Raw genomic sequence first — 26,778 nt, 5'->3', positions numbered from 1 at the left:
GTGCTTTTGATACTTCTTCCATTTTTAGTTTAACTTCATGCCATCAGCTTTGTGCTGTTAATGCACAAATCTGTAATTGCAACCTGTGCCTTCTGGAGGAAAAGTACTTGCAATCGGAAAGCCTTCAAGCTTCCATGTGATTAGCATAGAACAAAATTCAGGTTTTGTTTAAAATTTTGAGCAATATTTACGTTGTGCTGTTTTCTGTTAACTGTTCCTCTGTTAGTAAAAACATGACTGTGTTTTACGTTGCAGGTTGGGAACAGTGATATTGATGACGTTAATATTATAGCGTTCCGGCAAATTAATCAATTTGATTTAAGTGGAAATGTAATTACATCTTCCGAATATCTCTCCACATTATGTGTAAGTTCAAGCCTTTCATCTTTGTCAAGTGTATTTGCCATTGGTTTCACAGTGCTTTTTTTGCAGGGTCACTGGAAATTGTTCCATAGACAGAACACACATTTAATTCAAATTATGACTAATGCTTTAGTGAAGGTGAATTTGAATTCCAGATGGAATTAAGATTCCAGTGTTCCTGACTGCTTTGCTTTACTGTTTCCATTTTTCATGGGAGTACGTTTAAAATACTTTCTCTGGTTGGCCTTTACGTTTCTGGGTCTGCTTCCCTGTCTGTAGGGAGGACAAGACACTAAAGGTGAAATGAGTCCTCTCATCAGATAACTGCATTAATTCCTAAAATACATGTCTGCTAGGATGAAGATACCATGTGAATGCAACAGTACCATAGGACACATGCATTTGAAAGTACAGTTAGAGAAAGAGTATGAGACAAATAATAAAGCTGAAATTTTCAAAATTCATAAGGCTGCCTTGTGATTTGAGAACTTGCTAAACACCTGTGATCCTTTTGGCTTAGCCTGCAAATGGTGAAAGTATCTGCAAGAGGTGTTAGTGTGGTAGGAGTTATAGTACCATTTCTCAGGTTTAAAAGCTTCTTGAAATGTGACCTACATATATAAATGCAGTGCCTAGATTTCTTTCAGACTAGTCTGTTATGCATCTCACCCTGCCAAGATCTTATTGCTAAGCTGTTGGTTTTTCTGGGAGACATCCAAAGGATCCAATGCTCAGAGCAGGTGTGAAGGGGAAATGTATCACCTTACTGAAGAGCACCTGAGCAAGCTTTCCATCTTTCTGGAGAATTTAGATCCTTGCAGTTCAGCCTAAGCAAATAGGAATTGATGTCAAATTTTGATTATATGGAAGTGATCAAAGCCTGTACCTGTTTCATATTAGGCTGGGTCTTGCATTGCATGTAATGCGCGTAGCTGTTGATGGGTGCATATCATCACCTTTGCTTCCAAGGCAGAAGTTTTTGTCTTTGAAAGATGTACTAAGATTTGATACAGACACAAGTAAGCAGCTTTGTGACCTCAGTCTTGTCCCTTCTGGCTACAGGGCAGAATCAATGAGAATTTAGCTGGGCTGTGTCTGCAAGTCCTGGCAAATATCTGATCTGGAGGTTTACAAACAGTGGAATAGATGCTAGAAGGTTGCTTCAGGGTGGTCCACAAAAATCATCACTGCTTACTGTGTCCTCTGGAGGAGATGCAGAGACTGATAAACATTCGTGTGTACAGGCAGCCTCATGTAAGGAGGTGCCTCTGCCCCTCCCAGCCTTATTTGACTATGATACAACCCTTTTAGTTATGCTGGTTTCTGAGCAAACTGTATTTGCTGAGGACTTCAGGCCGATTCCATAGCTTGAGGTTGTCTAGCTTGTTAAATAAGTGTACAGGAATTGAAATCAAGCAAAATGAGCCTGGAGAAATAGAAATAACCCTCAGCTGGAAATTACTGTGAAACTGCTGGGATTATTTAAAAGAATTACTCAGTTCTGGTTGATGCCCAGCACAGACTACTTTTAATACACTAGATATGTGAAAATGTCAGACATCAGTTGTTCCTAATTTCAAGTTCTGTAAAAAGACTGTTTCTGTGACTTTTCACATTGCAGATTAGAACAATTCCAGGTGTTCTTACTTGACAACTTCCTGTTTATAAAACACATGATTAATTTTGAAGTGCTTTTATCCCTTAAGATGCAGGATGTCTGAAATTGCCTATTGTGGTGCAGGCTCAGAAATACCTGGTTTGTGCTTTCTTCTTTCCCTCACAGGTGAAGCTCTATAAAAGTGAAAATCTTGACAACCCAATTCATACAGTCAATTTAGGCCTATCCCTATTTTTCCATTTCCCACCGCTGCTCCGAGATGGAGAGGTAAGACTATTGCTGAATAATTAGCTTGGATCACGTTATTTTTTTTTTCGCTAAGGACACTGAAGTGTTATTTCTGTTGTGCCTGCAGTCCTGTATCATGCTGGCGTGAACAGTGTCTTAGATTTGAAGCTTCTTAAACTGACTTTTGCCTTTAAATCTGATTCTGTCTCAGATTGCTATTGATGCTGTAGACTGAGTGTATTTTTCATCCACAGAATTATGTGGTGCTCCTGGATTCTACATTGTCCAAATCACAGTATGACTACACCCTGCCTCAAGTTTCATTCACTGCTATTGGATATCATAAGCATATTACACTGATCTTCAGTCCCACTGTAAGTACAAAATATTTAAATGCTCAAGTGTTCACCTTGAGAGCAATGTCTGGTAGTATTGCCTGCATGTATTTTTGTGATCTTGGCCAAATTTTCTATTAATGTAAATAGAGCTTTATGAGAGGCATTAAAGTGACAGTGAATTTGGGTTTGGCCACATTTAAGGCATCAGGCAGGGATGTAATAACCTGGTATGTTATGGGAGGCAGGTAAGGAGTTCAGGAAGGGGTTGGAGCCATGACACTAACTGAAAGTTGCAGTAACTGGGGTTTGAAGGAGATAGAAAGGATTGTTGTCAGAATTCCTTTAAAAACTTGTGTATATGAAGGAAGTATCACCAGGCCCACAAGAGAGCTTTGGTTATTGGAGCTGAGGTAAGAGGGTAAAGCAGAGGGGTTTCAAACTAGCATCAGGGGGAAACTCCCTTGAGAGAGTGAAGTGTATTTTTGCACTTCTGAACAGTGCAGTCAATTTAGTGAAGTGTTTGTTCTGTAATACTTAAATGATCTGTTTCTGTTCTGCATCACTGCATGTTCAGATGCCAGCGAAACATGAGGGAAACGTGAAATGGCAGTTATAAATGAAGGATGCAGAGGTCCCTGAAAGATTTTGTGCTAGTATGGTTGCTGTAGTATTATCATTGAGCTCATAGAGGTTTAGACAGCATGTAACAGATGAATCAAAGCACCAGGTTACTGTAAAGTGGAGACTGACCATCAGTGAATTAGATTTAAAAACCAGCAAACCCCAGGAAGAAGATAACAGATGATGAATCAGATCAAGGGGGCTGCTTTGAAGTTGAACATAAATTAAATCTTAGAGCAGCACTTAGAAGGAATTGAGGTGGGAAGGGCTAGATGTGCCACATGATCCTATTGCTGACATTGCTTAAAGCTGAGGGATTTCATAGTCAAAATGTCAAAAAAAAAAAAATTCCATGGTCCCCACTGTTTTCAGAGAAAGCTGCCTGAACAAGATATTGCTCAAGGATCTTACATCGCGTTACCACTGACGCTGCTTCTGTTGTTGGCTGGTTACAACCACGATAAGGTAGGTCACGGGGTTTTTTGTCTTATCCAGATATTATTGTCCTATCAATGAATACTTTGTACTGCATTAAGTGAAGGTTTGTTGAGGTGGTTATCCAGACAGATGCAGTCAGCAGTCACCTTATGTGACACATTTTAAGAAAAGCCACAACGTAGCCAAGTTTTTTGACAATTACCTTCCTTTAAAAAAACTTACTGCGAAGGTGAGTTCCTGTGCTGCTTCTGAATTTTGTCTTCTCATTTGATGGCTCTGGGAAAACAACCAATACAGCATCATTCGAATTCAGATAACCAGACTCATTGTTAATAGGAATGAAAATAATGATTTTATTGGCTTCAGGAACAATCAGACTGCAAAAAATCTTGCAAGTCATTGAGTCAGGTCTCTTTAGCTTTACACCCTCCCTAGTGAAAAGCTCTCAAGAGGAATATAACTACTGACTGTATAACCCCATTAACAAGCCGTGCTCTTCTAGTCTTCTCTGATATGACTGGATTTCTGTTTTGCTGGTAAGAGGAAAAGAAATTTTTCTGTGCAGTTTTAATTTCCTCTCAAACATGGTTAAGGCCGCACACAACACGGGATTCTACAGTGTCACTGAAAGTGCCTCCAAAATAGTGGTCATTTTCTAGACTGAGGACTCAAATGGCTGTTCTTGGCTAGATGACTGCAGGAGAAAAAGTTACTGACAGTCATTTTAGTTTGAAGTTTGGTTTGATTCCTTCCCAAGATTTGCTGCCATTTTCTGGTACCTTTGTAGATGTGCCATTTACACAATAGATTCTGTTTGTTTGGGGATGGGCGGGTCTAAGGAACGTTACCATTCAGACCTTACATGCCATTGTAACCACAGGCTGCTTCCCCTTTATTTTTGCCCAGCTTATTCCCTTATTGCTACAGCTGACAACTCGACTGCAGGGAGTACGTGCTCTTGGACAGACAGGTTCTGATACAGGTGGCTCGGAGGATGCAAAGAGACAAACAAAAAAACAGAAGACAAGACGGACGTGAGATGAAAGGATGATTGCATGAAGTGGTGCTCTGTCAAACTGGAGCCTGAGGAAGCAAAGCCACTAAAATACATTTTTGTTGGATTTGCAGACTCTACATTTTTGTTGTTGCTATATGAGCACTGTTTGTCACTAGCTCCATTTTGGTTGTAAATTTTCTATGGAGTCTATAGATTTCTTTGTTGTAAAGTGATGAAATGAATGCCTCTGTTGTCACTGTGAGTGCATCTCCCATACTTGAAGACAATTAATGATTTTTTTTTTTCTCTTCAGTGGAACATGCCATGCTGTTTTCATTAATGATTTGTAAAAGCAGTGGTAACTGACTGCTTGACTTCACTTTCAGTCTCTAGATTTTGGGGTCATTTTTCCTTACCTTTTGAAATACCCACTTTACAAAAGCAGCGCATAAGGATTTTACTAAATCAGTGGTCAAACGAAGTTTTGGGGGACATATATGAGCTGATAAATTATGTCTTTGGCACTTCCAGTTCAACAGCTTGATTGAATAGTCGGTCATCTGCACAGCTGTGACTTCAGTTCTTATCCAATGATTATGTCATCTTTGATTAAAATCAAGTTTTTGCCCAATGAAGACAAATTGTTAATGTCAGTTAAGGCTAGTTGGTAAAGTCAAGTAAGTTCTGATGATCCTACTACAAAAGCAGTGTTTAAATTTAAGTTTCATGTACAGTGTGATCCCTTTAGTCCTCCAGTATTCCCTAAGTGGCTCCAGCTGGTTGTACTGCTCTTTCCAGAGCTGCGCTGTGTTGTCGGTGACACCCATTCGCCCATGTGGCTGTCACATCTCCTGCTCAGGCCACGTGCAGCATTTTTGCCAATTGATGATTGAAATTTTGGTTTTACTTATTTTAACCTTTTTTTTTTTTTTTTACTTTAAGAAATGTGAGCTTTTTGAAATCTCCAACATGTACAGTCCCAATAATGTAGTCTGTAATAAATAACTGTTTTTTACAGGCCATCTTTTGATTCTTGTTTGAAGTAGACAGTTGGACATACACAGTTTAAATGTTAATGGGGCTTTTTATTGACAAATAGCATAAAGGTTAATAGAGCTTTTGAAAGATGCACATAAATGCCTACAAATATCACAGAGACATTGGTACTGCCAGTAAGTGGCAATGTTTCTCTTTTACAGTACTTGAAATAAAGACCCTTTACATTTAAATATATAAGCTTACAAACCCTACCATTCTTAGAAACTTGCTAAAGGTTTTATGCTATTTTTGTTGGTATTTTGCATTAGTTTGGGTCTGAATAATTAAAATTTCATTTGGTGATCATTCTAATCTCTGAGGGAAATTTATCAAGATAAGAAAAATGAAGAATGTTGAAAAATCACGTATGTATAGAGTTTGAGATGAAGCTCTAATAAACTACCATGCTCTCTATTTAATGACCATGCATTTTATATTGCTGTGATGAAATATATGGGGTAAAAACAGAGTTGTAAGACTTGTATTGAAAATGTACAATTTACTATAACTTTATTTTAAGCTGGTGAATATCAAGAAAGGTATTGCTGCTCTGGGAGAATGTATGAGGAAGAAATGCACACGTCCATGTGCCTTGAGGGAGTACCAGATGTTCTGACCTCTGAACTGTGGGACTTTCTGATGATTGACCTTAAACATTGGAAATGCCATTAATAAAAAGAAAAAAAAAAAAAGTTAATGCTTTCTAATTTAATGCTTACTTCTAAAACTAGGATTTGCCCTATGTCTATTCTCAAAATTTTCTTTTCTTTGCCTTCTGCAGCACACTGGTGGCTTACTTGCTTCCAGCCCCTGTTTTGAGGTTTATTCTGCTTTTGAAATGTTTATTCCTAAAAAGAACTATAGCTTGCAGTTTCTTGCTTGGCAGAGAAGTCATGGCGCTCTTTGAGAACACAGGGAAAACCAATGCATGAGATAATTTTCTAAAGCAGAACTAAATGCCAGAAATCAGTATCTCCAATTATATTTAGAAACCAATAATCAGATACACAGACCCAAGCAGAAAAATCAGCAAATCCCCAGAGCCATATGCAGTAAGTGAGGACAGACTGAGGTCTGTGCACCCTAGCCACGATCAGTCCGACCAGGGCAGCGGGAGGGAGTATTTGCATGAACGTGGTGGTCTGCCTGGGCAAACTCCTGCCTCCTGCTGCTCAGCCCGGCTCCAGGGCAGTACCTGGTAGCCCCAAAGTCTCCACAGACCTGGGGCGGTGACCACTCCGACTTGGGATGATAGAGCAGGTAGCTCAGAGGATTTCCTTTGTGCAGCATGACTGCCTTGCAGTGCTTCTCAGTGCAGAAATGGTGGATTTGGTTTAGGATTTCCTTTTGTACTCTTCCTAGTTGAATATTTAGGTGTCGTTTGTTCTGCATATCTAAGGTTCTCAATTGATTTTGTGCTCTTAAAACTAAGACTTCAGTACCAATTGGACTGGCCTTTTCAGTATTTCCTATTGAAAATGTCAGTTAAAGCTGCTTGTTGCATCTTTAATTAATTTATGTTAATACAGAGAATAAATGCAGAATGGGACTAACATTTAGATGTTGACTCCTACCAGAAAACTTTCAAGGCTCAGTGTTTACTATTCCTTTTTGCAAGCACAGTAGTGAAAGAATGATTAATTCATTTGCTTGGTGAGCTAAATATGGGCAAATGGCTAAATTCAGTTGGAAATGAGAGTAAGGCCCTCCAGATAAAGATGGCATTGCATGTTACAGGATTTTTCTATCAAAAGCAACAATGAATATTACATATATTTGGTTGGCTCATCAGTGATGTGCACATAATTCTATTGTTTAAGAATGGAATGGGTCATTAATACTCAATTTTACAATTTCTTTATAGATGGTTCAGCTTAGTTTCTAAAGCATCATCTTTATTGGATGGCTGTTGGAATCCAAGGACAAGTGTTTTTGATGCATAAGCAACAATGATGTTAAATAAAGATACAGCAGTTTAAGAAACAAATGTGCTTAAAAGCAAGAAAACAAATACTTAAAACAGAGAAATGAGCATTCTCAGCAGGGGTGGAGAAACACAGGTTTCTTCGTAGTTAATAGTCTTTGTTGTGTTTATTTTTAAAACCTAAATTTAAGTACTTGCTGAGTTGTACTATTTAGTGTAAGATACACGGTGGCATGAATCAGATTCTTGGGGCTAAGCATTCATTTGTTTTTCTTAATTAAGAACATGTAGGGGAAAAATGCTAGTGTAGTGTGAGATTGGGTCTGTAGATCTCTTTGAGGCTGAACGGGATGAAATGCCCAACATGCCAGCCAGCTGTTTCCCTTCCTACGCAGGATAGGATTTCAGGAGGAAATCTCTAAAATGAATGCTACTGCTTTATGTGCTGATATACTGACTCTCCCCACCTCCTACCAGGTTACACAGCAGAATAGCTAAGATCCTTGCCAACTTCTCTAACTCGCCAAAGAAAGAAAGAAAAATAATTCATTAAAGGCCAACAGCAAACATGCCATCCTCTGATAATGGCTGTTCAATGTTATGGTGTTATCCTTAGATATTTGGCTTTCTATCACTAAATATGTCCGTACTGTGAAAATAAGAACGCAGCGCTGTGGGCCTTCAGCATCACTCATCTGAGACCACAACTTGACTCCTGCTGCTTTCCTTCCTTGTGTGAATTTTGTTCTTCAGATACTGAAAGCGCAACTGTAGAATTAGCAGTTTTAATAAGCAGTGAGTACCCTTCTCAGCCGTGTGCTGAGGAAACATGGACTAAGCACTGAGGCTTTTGAAGGTAAGATGGCTTTAAAAACCGTACTAGACATCTAAGTAACTGACTTGTCCAGAAAAGCTGAGGCTGAACGTGGAATTGAACGCTGCCATGATTGGGGTCTAATTTTCCTCCTATTCAGTATTCCCTGCTTTATGCAGTATCTGTGTCTCTCTGTTTTCCAGATTGCAAGAAGGCCAATTTAAATTACCTTCAAAGGTAGATGCAAAAAAATGAGTGGTGTAGAAAAGGCCTGAAAGGTAGCAAATTTCCTGAGCTGAGCACAAGAGCTCTGGCTCAAATCACACCCAGTGGTGGGTTCATGCTATGTGTGGTTAAGTCATGTTTTTCTTGCTGATAGATCGGTGGCTTTAGAAAATCTCTGAAAGTCTCTGAATATCCAGTAAATCTATTTCTGGTGCATTATTGACTGATGCCAGAGCTCTGTAATTTTTTTTTTTTTTTTTACTTTTAAAAGAACAGTGATGAGTTTAGTCTCTGCCATTCAGTCATTTATTTAAACCTGGAACAGGCCCATGCATCCTTGTACAAATGAAAAGCAGCTCTATGCTAATTAGCATTCCCCGAGTCTTCATGGATTATTATTAGCAAGTGCAACTTCTTCCCCTTGAATGTTTTACAGGGCTTTTGTGAGCTTTTTACATGAGCTAGCTTGTCCTTTCAATTTTCTATTATACCTTTTGTAATTGCTTTCTGTCTATATTTGATATGTTGTTGCTTTACTCCAGTAACTTCTATTATCACTTTTAACTGTTTGTTATTACTGGGATCAACATGACTGCATTATTTACTCTGTTTGCTCTAAATACCACTTTTTCCTTGTTCTCCATCCTTCTCTCCCACCATTTTTCTGGGAATATTTGATCTTAGCAACATGATGCTGTCTGAAGTCTTATTTGTTAGCTTCATAGCCTAAGACCGTGATTACTTTAAGCCCAATGATATATTATCATAAAGCACTAAACACCCACCAGACCGTTATTGAATTTATCATATCTGAGAGCTCAAACAGTGAAAGATAAACCTGTTTTTTACTGCCTGTGGAAGTCAGCAGTTGATTCCTCCTTTAAGTCTCATTTTTGTCAATACTAGAATAATTAAATCCCTATCACGAAGACTCTTGTTTCTTCACATGTGTCTCATCACGCTGAACCTAGCTGCTTTTTTAAAATTATTATTATTATTAAAAAAGCATAGGGTTGTGGTAAGCCATCAACAAATTCCCACTCCAAGCCTTGCTACTCTCAGGCACAAAGGAAACTAACAGGGGCTTAAGTAAAACACATGAAAAAGAACTATTTTATTTCTGTGGTCTCTAGTGCTTGCTGCATTCGATTGTTTTCTACAGCAGTCATTAGGAAGCAGTTCATGTGCTCCACTCTGTACCCAGGGCTTGCTCCTTCCAGAAGGAGGGGATGGGATGCTGCCCAGGCTCTCCTCTCCCCTTTCCTCAATAGATGTGATGTGTGACAGACATGGGTGAGTTCTCTTAGCACATGAACTCAAGAGTTCATTCAGTGCACAGGTGCAGGCTTGGGGACTGGGTTTGTTTTCTGCTATGCAGACAGGCCTGACACAGTTTAACCAGCACCTGCAATTCCCAACCCATCTGAAACAGCCCTCTCTGTCACTAGAGGAGCGAGGCCCTTTATGTGCAGAGAGAAAAATTATTTTGTTTTAATAAGCATGGAAATTGGATGGAAATGTGCTTATGCATTTAAAATCAGAAATGGTGTTTCCCTTCTGTTCTGCACTCCAGCTGTATGTTCTATTATCCTTGGGGAGGTTTGGTGCAATTGCGAAGTACAAGGGACTCTTGTCATTCTTTCTGGTGTAAGGGGAGATCAACTTTAACTAGTAAGCGTCAGCTCTGGAACAAGCTCTGTAAGGATTGTGAGCTTGTATTAAAAAGGATTCATGTGGCTATGTGTGCTCATACAAAGCTCAGTCCAGCAGTGACATCTCAAGTCACGGTGAGCAGATGTGGAATTGGTGATACACAATAAAGTCAGAACTTCACAAAGCAAATAAGTTTTTATAAAATGTATTAACATGACATCTTTCATGTTTATAGTTGTACAAATCTTACCTGTGATTGTCTTCACATTTTTACTTCTCGGTAAATCTTTTATTGCCACTCTGTGGCCCAGGTGTGAGAATGGAGTAAGTGATGCTGTGGCAGTTCTGAGCAGTGAGCACTGGCTGAAGGACAGGAAATAAGACCATGAATTTCAATTTTTATGGTATTGATGGACTTTGTAAAGTGACAATTTTGCTTTCAATGCTTTTTATTTCTTGTAAGGTCCAGGCTAGAAGATGACCAAAAAGAGACGTTGGTGCTTTGGGAATTAACTTTCATTTGTCTGTGTGTAACTTCCAGCTTGTGCAGGTTTAAGCCCTGCCGGGACCCGAGAGCACGTTGCTGTTGCCCTTCCCCCACCCTCAGCCGGTCGGCGGGAAGTTAAGCACAGACCCGGGCTGAAATAAGAAGAAATTTAATACAACAGTGTGATAAAGCAATCTGAATAGCAGCAGTGGCAATGATAACAACGATAAACAGCAATAACAGTGAACAAGACAAAAGATATACAGAGAAATACCGCAAAATGGTCAGGGAGCAAGCCCGCCGCGTGTGTCCCAACCCCCAAAACCAAAAGTGAAAGTAAAAAGGCTCCGCCCCTGGACCTGACGTCAGCATGGTATGGATAACCCGGCTGGAGATCCCTTCCCCCTCTGCTGGGGAAAACTTGACCCTATCCCAGCTGAACCAGGACACAGCTCTACAGTTAATGGAAATTCAGATCCTGGGCTGCGACCCATGTGCATGGACCCGTTTGGGTATTGTGGAAAAGACAAAACAAACCTCTTATACACCTTTCCACAGAACTGCAGCACTGAAGAAGGGAGAAACAGCAAGAAACGGAGACATACCACTGCTAATAACTATGTGAAACAACAACGGAAACCCATAGGTCTTGGCGGAAGATGGGGCGATTAATGTCATCAGTACTGAATCTGATTTGCATGTACATCACAAAATCCTAAATAAAAACACAAGAAATTTATCCTGTACTTTATTAAACATGAATATTCAATAAATTTAATTACTTAATCTTGAATGCAGGCATTTGTCCTTACTGGTAGCTGAATTAGACACCTAGCTTATCCTTATTTGCTCACTTTTTCTTCTCATTATAAGAAAGTAATGGGCTTCTAGGTTAGCTCAGTTGTGATCATCACTTTAGCTGGACGCTCTGCTGTCCCACACTGACATTTTCCTAATCTTCCTTAAAATATGAGCAGGCTGCTATCTTTCTCTGTAACTCAGCTTCCTGGAGCACTGAAGGCCAATGTTTAGAGATATTTCAGCGTTTAAGAGATGGAATTTCTTAAAAGATTTAGGCAAGCAAGGCCATTATTTCACAGGGTTTTAGTAAAAATTACAGAATTACATACTTTAAAATATCTAATAAACACCTATTTGCATTTTCAGATACCTACATAAATCTCTTGACACTTTGGTCCTATGAGCCCAGAACTGTGGTCTTACAGTGCTCTTTACGGTGACTTCTTATGAAACTTTATCCTGTTTGCTCACATCAGGGAAGTTTTGCCATGTGTCACAGTAGGAGAGCTGGCTGTTTCAACTTTCCTGACTGACAGCTCACAAAGCAAGGTGGAAGTCATCATAAAAGCCCTTTAAGGGATTGGGATGCTGAGGTAGGATGTTCCAGCATCACTCAAAGACACTTTGACGGCAAGTCAGGTTGTCTGCCTCCTAATCCTGCCAGAGCCTCTTCTCAAAGCAGGAGTGGGGGGAAACCAGGCTTTGAAAATCATGCAGTAGGAGTTACAATAAGAATATGATACTAATTATAAAATTCAAATCTTTGCTTCTGGTCCTTGAAACCAGGTACCAGGTCTCCCTACTGTGTTTTAAATATATAGAATAGATGACATTTCATAAATGAGCTGTTGCTTTTCCTGCACCCATTGACAGAAGGGCACTGGGTAGTCAAACACCTATTACCAGGCTGCAAGCATGATCTCTTCAGAAGACTGAGGCTATGCCCCCGCAAAATGTTTGTTGTGTAGGTCCAGGCTCAGATGTAGACTTGTGTGTAAATATAGCTCCACTCCTCAGGTATGTTTCTGTTGCACTTCAGCTATGTAGACAGATCTACAGCAAAAACTGCAAAATACTGAAAAAGCTTTTCAATAAAGAAAAGATGGTCTACACAGCTAGAAGGCTTCCTCTTTCTTATAGTCTTCAGTCACTTAAATAACAGCTGAATAGATACAGAAATGAAGTGGCAGAGAAGATAAAGATGAGGGTACAAATACATTTTGCTTTTATTCCTCATTGTGCTGTGAAACATTTCTTTTCTCCATCAAACTAATTAGCGAAAAACTCCATCCATAAAGCTCTGCCTGAGCTTATTGCTAGGTCAATGAGCCTATGTTCTTTCTGGTAGTGAATGCTGTCTGTGATTATAGCATTCATTAATTTTTATATAGGAAATAATACCTCTGCCTTGATCTATATAAACACATAGATTTCTGTTCCAAATCAAACTTCCTCCGTGGCGTGTGCTCTTGGTGGGAGGGAAGCAGAGAGCTAGTACAGTGTCAAATCAAGTTAAAGAATGGAAGTTCATAAAAATAACCAATGGTAGTTAATACTTATTATATTATGCAAGATAAACTGGGGCAGACAAGTTGCATTGATTACATATTGGGTGATTTGCAACTCTGAAAGCAGAACATTCAGTATGTCCTGACTGCAGACATGGATGCACTCTTACACAACCGAGTTCTTTTCCATATGCTGAAGATACAGCATTAGATAAGGCTGGACAACGATCTGCATTCACTGGTCATGACATTATTGTTCAGACTGTTGTGCATTCTCCCCATAATAATGACAGGAATGTGGAAGATGAAATCTCGGTGTGAACATTGCAGTTGAGCAGGAGATATAATTACTGATTTAAAATAGAGCAGAGAGAGTTGGTCTTTTAAAAAACATGATACAGCTCTCCTGAGCGTTTGACAACTTCCTTTCCTTTCTCCTTACATGACCCCTTTTTAGGTGTGTTGTATCAGTTTTGTTCTCCATATCACAAGAGGAGAAGAGCAACAGATGTGCTCCATTTTCTTCAGGGTCTTGCAAATCTTGCCTGGGGATATTTGCCAGTTTCTGGTTTCTTCTAATTTCCTTCTGTTTGAAAGAATAAGAGATAATAGGGTGAATCCATCTGCATATTTGTATTTCTCAGATGAGGATTATTTCATTTGCAAGGAGCTTAATGGAATTCTGAAGAATCAGATATGTTTATCATTTTGGGGAATGGAACAACATTTCTGCTTAAAAAATCATTACTAGAATATAGCATATTTGCGAAACCTTGCCTGGATTGAGAAAAAAAACCACATTCTCAAGAGAGCTATTGGTCCTTTTGCCATTTGTAAAACCGATTCTAAAATGATAGCTCTAGTGATTAAAGACTGAAAGAAAGAGGTCTCAGAATAACCAATGGATTCTCCACCATATGTTAATATATTCTGTTTGGAAAGGTTACGTCCATTTATATTCCAGATGAAAATACTCTGTGACTTTATGGCATGTAATCACATTTTTTTTCTACAGAAGCTAAATACTCTGGTTAACACAGGGAATGAGAATCTTAAAAAAAATTGTGATGGATTTAATGGGGAAGTGTTGATTTCAATAAAAAGACATTTTAAAAGATTGGAAATAAAAAACCATACTGATAGAGTCAATTTTTGCTCTTAAATAATTTGTTCATTTATTATATCTTATATGGTAAATTTCATACTATAATGATAAAAACTAAAAAACTGAACAAGAATTTTTAATTTAATAAAACCAGGCTTGTATTTGGCAAAAAAATTTCTGGAAATTTTAGTTTACTGAATTTTTATGGTTTTTTCATTTCATGTTGTAACAGAAAGAAATCTGAAATTTCCAGGTCATTCTCCTGGAAAGGAAACTTGTATATGCAATTGGCTCCAGCCAGAGCACCCAGAATGTTCTGCAGCAAGCCAAGCCTTTTCTTGAAAACTCACATTTATGCAGACTAGCTGCCTAATCTGAGAAATTCAGGTGGATATGTGACACACCTGGCATTCCTGGCAGGGTCCTTCATCTATGTCTTTGCCATTGTGAGAAACAGGCTTCTCACCCTACAGAAATCTGCTGCCTCATCCTCCACCCTCCTCAGGGGATATCTATTAGTAAGGAAAATTAGGTTTGAGCAGGAAGGAATTTTCCAGATCCCTAAAGTGGTTTGGAGCTTGGAAATTTCTTCCTTGCTTTTCCAGGCTAGGACATAAGTAAGGCCATCCTCACTTTTTCCCTGAAATATTTTCCACTCCTTCACCTCCAAGTTCCACCTTTGGCACTTGAAGCACTCCTTTGGAGAGTAGGAAATCATTCACATTCCAGTCACTCCTCCCTGCCAGACTGGGTGGAGGGGATCTCAGCATCTCAAGAAGGTGTTTTAAACATAAAGCTAGAGGACACAGTGATCTGTGCTGTGAATTAGCTGCTGCAGTGTTGAACTTGGCACAGGAAAACCTGAATAAATCAATGAGGGATGGTAGCTTCACAGCACCTTGCTTAAAAAGCTACTAGCACTAAAGGGAACTCGTTTTAGGGAGCTCAGATGTCTCTACAATACACTGCTGTCAGGTGGCTCTGAGCATCCCCTCAGCTGATGACAATAACATGTTCTGCAACTGCTGATAACAATGATGCGATGCAGTATTTGGAGTTGGGGGTAGGATTAGCCAAAGCCAGATGTCTGAACAGTCTAACCTGTTGGAGCCATGAGGATGTTTTAACCAGAGCAAGAGATAAATAGCCACAGAGATTTATAGCAGCTCATAATGTGTAAAGTGCCAGACAGGCTACTACTTAAGAGCGTGGGTGCTAGTAGCCTCCTGAGAAATCTTGATGTGTTCAGTGCACATGGTGTTGGCAGGTCTATCTAATGGCTGGTGTCAGTCCTGCAAAGAGGGAGAGGGCCTCTGCCTGCTCTGCAGTATTTCTTTTGCAGCATCGCTAGGGTCCTGTAAGCGCCCGAAAACAGAAAGATCCCTACAGGATGTGCTCTTTCCTCATTGCAGAATAAAAATGAGCCCCAATTCATACGCTCCAGTAAATGCCTCCTGGGTGGGTCAGCAGCGCCTTCCCTGCTTCAGAAATGTTTCCCTGATTATTGATGAACATCTGTACCCTTCTCTCTTCCTCACTTTTAAAATAATGTGGTGTACATAGCTTTACTGCTTAAGTGTATTGTAGCAGCAGCAGCTTTACTGAACGTTCATGTTCCCGCAGCTCCCCAGCCAGGGTACAGCCCAGAGCAAGGGGCTTGAGGGGAAAGCCCTGCTCGTTAGTGAGATTAATTGTGTCTGTGGGCTCATCACCATACAGACACATAAAGCCTGAGTTTGGGGTTGGTTTGTGAGAGGGGAGCTTGAGTGGGGGTGGATTGGTGCAAGTGTGGCTGGGGCTTATGGTAGTGGAGGGATCTGGCAGTGACCAGCATCACTGTAGGAGCTAAGAAGTTTCCCTGTCATACGAGAAGATCATGCTTAAACCTCCTGAAACCTAAAGCTATAAACTAACAAAAGCTTACAGCCAAAAGATTTAAATCTCGTGAGATGAGGGGTTTTCTATCTGGTCTCCTGGAGGAAGGCTTTACCCTGGAAGGTGTTGCCGTGCAAGCTGAGTTTGCAGAGGAGACAAGCCCTTCTTCTGCACAATGAGGTAGCTTCTCCCATCAGGTATTTTGTCACTTTTGGGGACAGTATTGTTCCTACAGTTCACTGGTATTGGGTGCTTTCTTTTACAGATAGTGAATTGCTTTTCCCCTAAAAGAATGAGCTTTAGCACTTTGTGCGAAAGCTTAACAGAACAGCAGTCTTGCATTTGTCTGCTGTGTCTGTATGGTGATGAGTTGGAAAGAAGGAAGAGACTGTAGCAAAACTGGGCTTTTGAAAACGGAAAGCTTGCTAGTTGCAATTGGTGTTCAGAGGCTTCCTTTGCTCGGCTCTGAACTACTGGTCAGCCTGAGCTCTTCAGGTGCTACTTTTCAGCATGCTGCAATTGCTGTAAATGGGTGCTGCTCTTGAATACTGCTTCTTTTGACTGGGGATCTGATTATTACTAAAAATGAAGATGCACTTACAAGCTAAATGCTTGAGCTTGTGGACTGTTTTGGTGTTATCTTTGAAAAATCACTTTTCTTCCCCAGTATTTTTTTTTTGTTTTCATATTCTTGTTCTTTTCAAGTCTTGCTCTTCCTGAGAGTAGTGAGGAATAGATTGTTTTCATTATCATTATTTCAGAATGGGGGGCCAGGAGATCATAACGATCCTATTTCACACTTTCATGAGCTGCCATGTGGTGATGACATATGCCCTCCAGCAGGAAGTACTACCAAGCACCTCGCAATTTGTGCTGAACCATATTGCCATTCCCCAAACTGTCTATGTTTCCTGCAGTATGTATAACCTGGTACTCCCCAGACCTTTGTAAAGAACTGATATTCACAATTCCTATGCGGTAAGTCAAGGATTTATAGCAGCATCTCTCAGAAGTCCTGCCTTCTGCTTGCTGCCGGTTCTTTTGGTCTCAAAACAGAAAAGTTGTTCAATAGGCACAGCAACCATACACAAGCGAAAAACAGAAAAGAAAGCTAGGTCTGCTTGAGAGTATAGTGGAATTTTAGTAGGATATAATTATGGATGAATCTCAGGCAGCACACAAGACTTAAAATGTAACTTCTAAAAGGGGAGAAGGAAAGTTAGTGTTTCATCTTGACCCACTGTGATCTAAAAGAAAGATCATCTCCTGTGTGTCACTTGTGATCTGGAGCAACTGTTCTCTCTGTTGTTGCTTTCTATAATCCTTAGTGTGCATATGTTCTCTTTCAGGATTGCAATATGAGATGATGTGGCTGTGAGCCAGGCAGTATCTTTAGTGTTGAGTGCTTTCAAGAAAGGAGAGTAAAGCCTTGCTGATACAAGGAGAACTGAAGTATCAAAACACATCTGATCTTTCTTGAAGCAGTAGGAAGAATTGTACAATATTTGAGTGTGACCATGCTGGAGCACAGATTGATGCTGTACAGACTTTTGATGACTAGGTGTTAATGTGTGCAGAATAGAAAGCTGAAGAGCAGTAGGTAAGTGTAGTGAGCTGCAGTGAAGAGCCAAAGAATGGAAGAATTTGGAGGTGAAACAAAAAACTCTGCATCTTGGTATTCCTTTTTAAAGTATCAGCTACAGCAATAATATATCATCTTTGCAGCTAGCATTCAATAAGTGTGTTGTACAAACATGTGATTTTCTGGTATGTCACACATGAAACGGTCATCACAGGATGACTCAATGTGCATCCTGGGAAGGGGCCACAGATTTTTCTCTTCCATTTGTAGTAAGCAGAAAAGATATCAATAAATCCAACCTGAGAAGACTAATTTCTACTCCTTGGGTTGCTCGTCAGATATGAGTATGATAAACATTAAATTACAGCAATTTCAATATGAAGTCAATTATATATGTGTGGCAAATTAAAATTAGAGACATTCTTTATTCTGGAAATTCATCCTAATGGAGAATGCAGTTTGCTACCTATTGAAGAGTAGTGCGTCTCTCTTGGGTGTAGCATCAGTTCAAGGAGGAGCATTGACTTGACAGGCATGGAAAGCCATTGACTCTCCCCTCCCTAATCCTGCTTGGAGGGCTTTTACAGGAGTGAGATGGCAAGGCTTTGTTATTCAGAATGTTGTTTGAAAGGTCTGAGCCTTTAGAGGATGATGAGTGTGTGTTTTAATATTATTTTTTTTTAAGACTCTCAAAATTTCTCCTACTCCCGTGCTTCTAGATTTAGGCAAATAGTGTAACCAAAACCAATGCAGTTGCTGGAACGCATACTTTTTGATAGTGGAATCAAACAAAAATCGAATTTGGAAGTAGAGTCAAGGGTATTAAAAGTAAATGGAGTTAGGTCTCCTGGAGATGTGCTCTGAAACACACTATCTGAAATTTCTTGGGGTCCAGGTAGGACTGACTGCCATCCACTTCATAATCTCACTAACACAGAGAAAACTTTCACCTGAGAGCTCCCCACAGCCAGGTGTTTCCAGTAAAGTTCTTTAGGGTCCAATTTAAGGAAGTTGTTCTGCATGCACTTGAATTTCACATGTGCTTGTGTGCTTTGGATGAGAGTGATCTTCAAAGAAACAAGAAAGGAATTTAAGTGCTTAAATGAGACTGTGTAGTTACTTGCTAGACTTTTGTCTGTGGATTAATCTTCTTTAATATAATTCTTCCCCTGTCTTTTATTAAAGGTTCCTGTATGTGTTCTCTGTTCTCATCCTGTCCTTTGGAGCAGTCACTATTAACCATACCGGGTACTGGCACAGATCTGTTAACCAGAACCCAGGCTATTGCAGGGCCCTGGGAAAGCCCAGAAGGACTAGAGACATCATCTTATATTCATTTCTACACAATTTTTTTTTTTTTTTTTTTCCCCAGATGATTTGAAATGGTGCTACAGGCAAACTCCACCACTTCCAAACCAGACACCTTTAAGATTTCATGTTTTATGTGTGAACTGGCAGCGGCTGGGCTGGGTGAGGGCACCTGCACCCGGTGGCATGGGGCTGCCGTGGGTGCCGTGCCTGGGCTGCCTGTCTCCGGGGCTCTGGAGACCCAGGGCCCAGTGTGGGTACAGCTGGACCTCTCCGGGTTCCTAAGGGCACCCCCAGCTGCCGACAACATCCAGCGCCCCTGTGAAGGGGTGTTCCGTGTTCATCCCTCGGCGTGGCTGTGGGCACACAAGATGGCGGCTGGTGTCACCTCAGGGCTGGAGCAGGCAGATCCCGAGGGACAGGATGGCTGGACTGAGGTACTGGTGATCCCAGTGGCTCAGTATTAAAGGTGCCTTCTGCCTGAGAGGAGAGGAGAGCATGTGTGAGGAAGACTGTAATATCAGAATAATAATCTGATTTTTTTTTTTTCTGCTTAAATTTCAGCCTCTGAGAAACGCTCAGTTACCAGTTACCAACGGCTAGACAGGGTGCGGTGTGTAGCACTCTTCATTAGGTCCCTGCAGGGGACGCGCCTGACAGCCATCCTGCGATGGTTTATATCCCTTTCTCCTGGCCGCGGGTTCCCTCCCCTGGTTCCTCACGGGCAGAGTACCGCAGGGTGTACAGACTTCCCGAACCGCCTACCGACACGCCCCTTCAGGTATGTGTCCATACCTCGCCTGTTCATGGAAATGAACCTTGGCTTTCTCCAGGGTGGAGAAGTTAATATGCATTGAGCTCATCACTCAAGCGTACTAAGACAGAAAAAGTTCCAAATTCAAGTTCCCCAAGTCTCTCGGTATCTGCATCCATCTAAAGCCATTTTTAAGTACTAGTCATCACAGTTGACAAAAGGGCTACCTGTCTTCTCACCCCAGGCCAGGAATTTCAATGGTTTGCTCTTTCAATTAATTGTTCACATTAATTGCTTTGGTGAATTGCTCCTGCCCTTCCCGTCAGGCTGAATATGTGAAAACAACATTCTTTCCCTTACCGCCTCCATAATAGCAAATCCAGGTTTGTAGGGAGATTTAATATGTCTTGCTATACTATCAGGTGCAGTTGGAAGAACCACCAAGCTTTATGGGATATGAATTTTTTTTCCTTCAGGAAAGCATGTTCTCCTCAGGTTTCTGTCCTCTCCACAGCATGGGGACTGCTGCTCCCCACAAGATGGCCAGGAGGTGCCTGCTGCTGTCCTTGGGTGGCTTCCAACCCTTTGTACAGTGTATGTACCAGTTAAAGCGCTTGGTGACCAAATAGGCCCACTGTGTGATATTTTCTTATCTCATTCTTAAAACTGTGCTTTTAATGCTGGGAGTATTCGAGTTATTTGGGGACACATGTGTATCCTAACATTTAACCCGTGGCACCCCGACAGACTTCAGACACTTGCCTGATATCACTTTGCTCTCACTGAGTTCAATGGGGCTATTTAGGTAAGTAAGAAACACTTGCAAGGATGGAATTTTCTAGATCAGGGTCTTCTCATGGATTTTGTCTAAGATGGGCTGTCCTGCTTGCTGCAAGTCTGTGGTGTTTTTTTCCTTCTTATTCTTTTAAAAATGTTGACAGAGGGCGAACACCTGAACTCAGACAGGCCCTGCAGTGGCTATGCCAGGGTGCCACACAGAACAGGCTCTGTGTACCTTTGTTTCGGATTTCTAGTGGAATCTAAACAAAGTCTCAAATGAGAACTCACATGTAATCAGCCAGGATAGGAGTTGGAAAAGAAGGCGTTTCATGCTGTGACATTTTGTTGCCTGAGAAGGCAGTAGGAAAGCAGTCAAAGAGAAGAAGCCAGACTAGTATATTCTAAGAGCCTGGTATGTGTCAAACTGAGTGTGGTATATATAAAAGCCTGGCTGTGGTTTATGCTGGCCCTTCTGCAGGGTGGGCTCTAACAGCACAATCTAGTTCCAGCCGAGCTTTCTGAGCTTGCTCACCGAACTTATTAATTATTGAGCAAAACCCTGTAACAGGTGTGTTTGATCTTCCTCCCTGCTGTAGGGAGAAAGTTCCTTTAGTCAGCTGAATCTATGAAACTTGTATCTGAAAGATTTCCTATGTTCTTAGTTCAAAGGGTGCTTGAACAAGGTCACGTCTCCTCTGCTGGGAAACTATTTTAGGAGAAAGAGTGCTACTTAAAATCAAAGTACTTTTATTTATGTAAATCTATTTTACTATTGCACATTAAGGAAGCAGTTAACCTTAAGTCGTCCTTGTACTTGAAGAACTACTGCTAAGGTTTTTTTGACTTGTGAGCTCTTATAAGTTTTAAGCACGTATTTACCGAATTTGTTCTTGAGAGGAATGCAAGCAACCTGCCAGTCATTCCTGGATGACAGAGACCTGTCACTAAATGGCACTTATTCTTTGAAAGAGTGGGGTGGAAAAAGTAGACATTTAGCAAAGCCTTTCTCCTCCTTGAGGCAATACTGCCAGTCGGCAAACCTGTGTTCCAGCGATGGAAGACTTTGGCTGGCAGCAGGGTGAGCTGTGGTTATTGAAAAATAGGCTGAAGTAGCAGCAGCTGGCAGCCTGAAGAAACTCTGACAGTGTGATGATAACCTGTCTAGTACTGTCATCCTCTGAGCTCAGCAGGACCAGCAAAAATCCTGATGACCTAGGGATGATATAGAAAAGTTGTGGGGTTTTTCTCCTTTACCAAGGAATTGTTATATTCTTGCAGCATGAAGAATTGTTTTAGCGTTTTCAGAATAAAGCCAGAGCACCTTGACTGGCCTCTAAGGACAACTTAACCTAAGTGTTACAGTTTCATTTTCAGTGGAAAAAAAGAAATAATTGGCTTGAGCATCATGTTTCTTTCAGAAATCCTATTGCTACAGCAAATACTTAACTCTAAGGGGAAGGAGTTTTGTTGTAATGTGTGAGTTTGGCAGTGCGCTGGCAGTTAGTTTCAGTTTGGTGAAGTGAGTAGATGATCTGCAATGTGACTGGGAAAAGGTCAGATGAGATCCTAAATGGGAACTGGATGATTCCTGGGTACAGAAGCAGGCCATTTTCCCAAGTGATACAGAGCTCTGAAGCTGCAAAGATACAGAGTCAACAGGGACAACTGTTCCCATCTGACAGGTCAGATAATTCTGCAGCCACCATAAGCACTACTGCAGGGTGCCTAATTGCTGTTTAAAAGAATATCTGAACTTCACAGTTGTGAAGAAGCCAGTTAGTCTGGGTTGAAGGCCTTTTCGCCTGTCTCTGATGGTCTTTGGCTGGCATTTTGGAGAGTAGCATTATTGACTGTCTAAATGAATTATTCCATGCAGCCAGACTGAAGCTAAATAGGCCCCAGTTGTCCCTTCTGGAAAGAACGTGTGCCAAAAGGAGGGCTACTGTGGTGGTCATTGAGAGATGAAGATGCCAGACAAACTCATTTCAGCATTTGGTCTGCAGATAAGACACAAATTTGTATTTAGATCTTGAAAAATGTATTAAGCCTGGGGTTTTTTCTGAGTTGGGGAGGTGCACCGAAGAGATTTATATGTGCATACACACAGAACTGATAAGTTTCTGGGGCTAATCCCAAATACAGAATATTTTCCTGCAAATAGATAAAGATGGATGTGTATGGCAGAGCTCCAGTATCTAGAGAAGCTTGCCCATCTATACTAGGTGTGGGTCTGAATCAAAGTGTTGGAATGAAAGTCATCCTCTTGGGGATTGTGGGCAACTTTTAAATCCTGGAACCAAGCCTTGTATTTCAACTTAGTCTAATGCTTTGCTCAGACAACCATTATTTCTCATTAGCAGCTACCTAAAAATGCTCTGGAAGCTGTCCTCTATGAATATAATAGAGTAAAATACAGTCTTAGTATTCATACAATGCCAAGTATTAATTAACATGAAAGATACTGGCAATTGACTGAACCCTTTGCAAGTAATTTTATTAATATGTTTAATCCTTATTAATGACATATTATAATTATTTGGGTACATGTTTTCCTAGAACATTTAACACTTTCAAGTTTATTCCTAGGGTTTAGTTTATCTCTATTGTAAAGGAAACAATGGAGCCTGAACTCTAATTTTCCAACCTCTGACTAAGCCTCCAAGCACTTCATTTAGAAGGAGCTGCTGTAAAGGAATGGCAGCATGGAGACCATCACCAGGGATCTTTTGAGTGCAGGCATGCATTTGGTGCTAGGGAGGGAGGCTAGTGTTTCCCAAATTAAACTGAATCCTGTTTGAAGGTGTGCATCTGACTCCTCGGAGCCTTTAAAAACATCCCATGAGGTATCTGCTTCCAATTGTTCTTAGCCAGATTTGATGTTCCAGTGACATGCTTGATTAAAATTTACATGATGGAATGAATGTGTTCTTAGCTACCTGATGAAAACCATGATTATATATAAGGCTGCAGTCATGGTACGGCACACATTTGAGCTACAAGTTTGAGGTACTGTGGCATATGAGCCAGTCTGACATTAAATTATGTTTTCAAATGGCATAATTCCTTTTACAGGCCCCCCATCCCAAACCTTAGATGCACGGATGGATGGAAGGCTTCACTGAGTGCTTTATCGGCCTGCTGGCATTCTCTGAATGGTGGCTGATAATAGTGTGATGACCTTCCAGTGATAAGAGTTGCCAAGAAGGTAATTTCACTTGCAAGGACAAGGACAAAATATACAAATCATATTAGAGATAAAGAAGTCCTCAGGCTTATGATGACAGTGTGTTTGTTGTACATGATGTTATCACAAGATCCTGTAGCTAGTTTATCTTGCAGTCTAATACACAGACTAGACACGCCAGTTTTTTTAAAAAAATCCAAATCAAAAGAGCTTGAGAGAATTAATTTTACCATGTGCTTTTTTCTTTTGAGTGAAAACAGCAGTAAGGGCTAAAACAGAGTAGTGAACACACTCTGTTGGCAACTGGTGCCTTCAGTCTGTTGGCTTTTTGTACTTATTTTATGTTGATGTACAACCAGCATTAGGTCGGAGGACAAAGTATAGGTTTGCTGGAATCTCAGCAATGAACTGAAATGATGGAGCACCAACATCTTACACATACTCACAACTTTGTACATTTGTGTCGTGTTAAATCAGTTTATATTCCTATCGATTTTTATAGTGGCTTTAAATACCCTTGACAAAATAAGATTTTATTCATCAGGTCTTCTCTAAGTGACTTTGGTAGTGTGCTGCTGGGTTGGATGTGCTCTAAAAGTAAACTATGAGGCTCAGTCAGATACTTTTATTCCAAATTTCAAACAGTTACGAGCAATAAATGATAACTTTGAAAGTGTGCAGCTTTACAAATTCATATGTAGTCCTTATAATAAATGTTAAGAGTTACACAGTAACAGGAGAATAATACTTTAATTCTGGAATAGCGTCTTGTTAATCTGAGGTGTGAATAGGAGTGGAGGAAAGAAATGAAAAAATGAGTTTGGTTCTTCAAGCAATGTTTGATTAAGGGGGGGATGGACGGATGGACACAAAATCATTTGTACAGGCAAATAATTAATTTTCATCCTACCAAATAAGTTTTGTTTTCCAGTAATTATAGGAAAACCAGTAATGTTTCTTCTAGGAATTGTTTTTTCCCATTACTCTATTAGCTGAGAATATTTACTAATGGCTAAATATAATGAATATTACTTTTCACTATCTCTATTTTTCTTTAAATGGAGCTTGCTGAAGGCACTTCAAATCCATCCCAATTATGGTATCATACAGTTATTGTAAAACTTGTAATTAGACATGATGCTTTTCTTGTTCTGCACCAAAAAGCTTGCTTTGCTAATATTGTGTGATTTCCCCAGTCACCTCTTTAGTGACAAATGTTTATTACCACAAACACTGTAAAGTGTGTGGCAGAGAAGTTAAAGGAGCTGAATTCTGTTGTGCGGGGGGGGTGTGTGGGGGTGTGTGCTAGCAAAGCATTAATCGAATGGACTAGTTGGTCTTTGTTATCACCAGTGGTGAAAACCAAGCATTGTGCTGAGGAGTTAGTTATACCAGCTGTGAGTTAGTAGTGGTAGCAAGGCTGGAACAAAGTGATGTGTGTCTCCTTGCAGTGGTGTGGCCCTTGGGCTTGTCTCTGTCCCCTTCTCCAGTAGTATGGTTACTGTTCAGTGCAACCTCCCTGCAGCTTTCCTGGCGTGATGCACTCTGAGCTCCCACTGCTACCTGAAGTAGTTAGCTGGCTCTAAGTCTCAAGGGAGCACACCGGGTATCACTTGCCCTGCCATGTGTGGGAGCGAGCAGTGCAGTAAATGTTCTGGACATGGTTGCAACATGAGTGAGACCTACTGGGGGCTGAGGTGTCCCTGACAAATAAGTTGATCACTTTCAGGGAGAAGAGAGACAACTCTATCACAGGGAGCTTGAGAAAACTTCAAGCTTGATGGCAAACATAAAGCCTTGTGATTTAAAGTGTATTTTATCTTTTAAATGACAAAACTTACTGGAAAATTCAGGCCGCAAATGTTAACATTTGTCTCTTCTGAATGCAACTGCCTGATTGAGGAGGCAGCATGAACCACTTTACAACTACTTAGGTGTAAGAATGACAAGATTGGGAAAGAAACCACTAATAAACTTACTTAATAGCCAAAGTATGAGTGTTTCTGGAACATTAGGAAGTCATTGCTCTCTGGAGGGCTGTGCACTCCTCTGGTATCAGCCAGCCTGGCTCTGCTGAATGTGTGTGTGCCAAGGACTGGCCTGTGCTCAGCACCGCTCTTGGTGGAGGGTGGTTGGGAAGCCGAGTGTGCTACTGCCAGCTGTGTGCTCTTCCTGACAACTTGGTTTTAACTCAGACGGAATAGGTAATGAAAAGTGTCTCCATATCGCTGAGTATTATTAGAGCTGTGCTATATCTGAACAGCTGTGAAGAATTAGTAATAGTAAAATTATAGGTAAATCGAAATTTATATACTGCTTCAGCAAAGTTGGCTTTAGGGTAAAGTAAAACCCTGAAGGCATATCAATGAAAAATATTAAGGGTGTCAGGTGGTGGATAGTAATTTAAATAAAATTAGCCTAACAACCTAAAATACTTAGAATAATAAACATTTCTAGCCACAAGAGGCTCATTTTACTTAATTCAGAAATATTAAGCAGTCTGTATAATCATACTTGAACACATGATGAAGAATAGGTGTGGAGATGAGAATACTACATTTGCTAAGTCTACTGAATTACAGAGTCAGTAGTGTACATCAATACTGAATATCAACTTTTCCTCATTAAACACTGCAGCCTTTTGCTATCTTCAACTAAAAATTATATTGGCCACAAAATGGAGTAAGACACTTGCTTAAATTTGCCAATAATAAAAGCAAAAGAAGTAATATGGCAGATGTGGATAACAATTGAGTACAACAGACCCCCTCCTCACTGTACAACCCTAATCCTTGGTCTGGCTGTTGGTGACCTGCTGCCTATGGGATGGTATAAAAAGAAACTAAACAAAATGTATCGATTGTCTGGACATGGGGTTATGTGAAGAGAAAAGAATGCTGTGCTGATGGCTTGTAATTCTCCTTAGTTATCTTTTTAGTTGCTTGCCATGGGGGGTGGAGTCAGATGTTTCATATAGGTAGTTTTCTGTAGATAGTAGGCTAATTTTCCTGAAAAATGTTGGTATGTGGTGATGTCCGAGTTGTTTCTGTGCACAAGTTCAATACAGAAAAGATGTCCTTCCAGTTAAGTAAATAGCCTAGGTTAGCTCAGTCCTCAGATCTACAAATCTTCTTTAT

The 26,778-nt window shown here is 40.4% G+C and overlaps 1 protein-coding gene across 1 annotated transcript in view; it reads left to right on the top strand.

The window, feature by feature from the left end:
* LOC141966455 (BOS complex subunit NOMO1) overlaps positions 1 to 5,623 on the top strand; it is a 28,122-nt gene extending 22,499 nt beyond the window's left edge. The window contains exons 27-31 of the mRNA XM_074919198.1: positions 256 to 366; positions 2,147 to 2,248; positions 2,464 to 2,583; positions 3,541 to 3,633; positions 4,513 to 5,623. Of these exons, the coding sequence (XP_074775299.1) occupies positions 256 to 366; positions 2,147 to 2,248; positions 2,464 to 2,583; positions 3,541 to 3,633; positions 4,513 to 4,644 (558 nt within the window). The 3' untranslated portion in view covers positions 4,645 to 5,623. The remainder of the gene's footprint in view (positions 1 to 255; positions 367 to 2,146; positions 2,249 to 2,463; positions 2,584 to 3,540; positions 3,634 to 4,512) is intronic.
* Positions 5,624 to 26,778: the final 21,155 nt, after the last annotated feature.

The sequence above is a fragment of the Athene noctua genome, chromosome 15 (assembly GCF_965140245.1).
Source record: "Athene noctua chromosome 15, bAthNoc1.hap1.1, whole genome shotgun sequence".
Lineage (NCBI taxonomy): Eukaryota > Metazoa > Chordata > Aves > Strigiformes > Strigidae > Athene > Athene noctua.
This window is presented reverse-complemented; position numbering and strand designations above follow the sequence as displayed.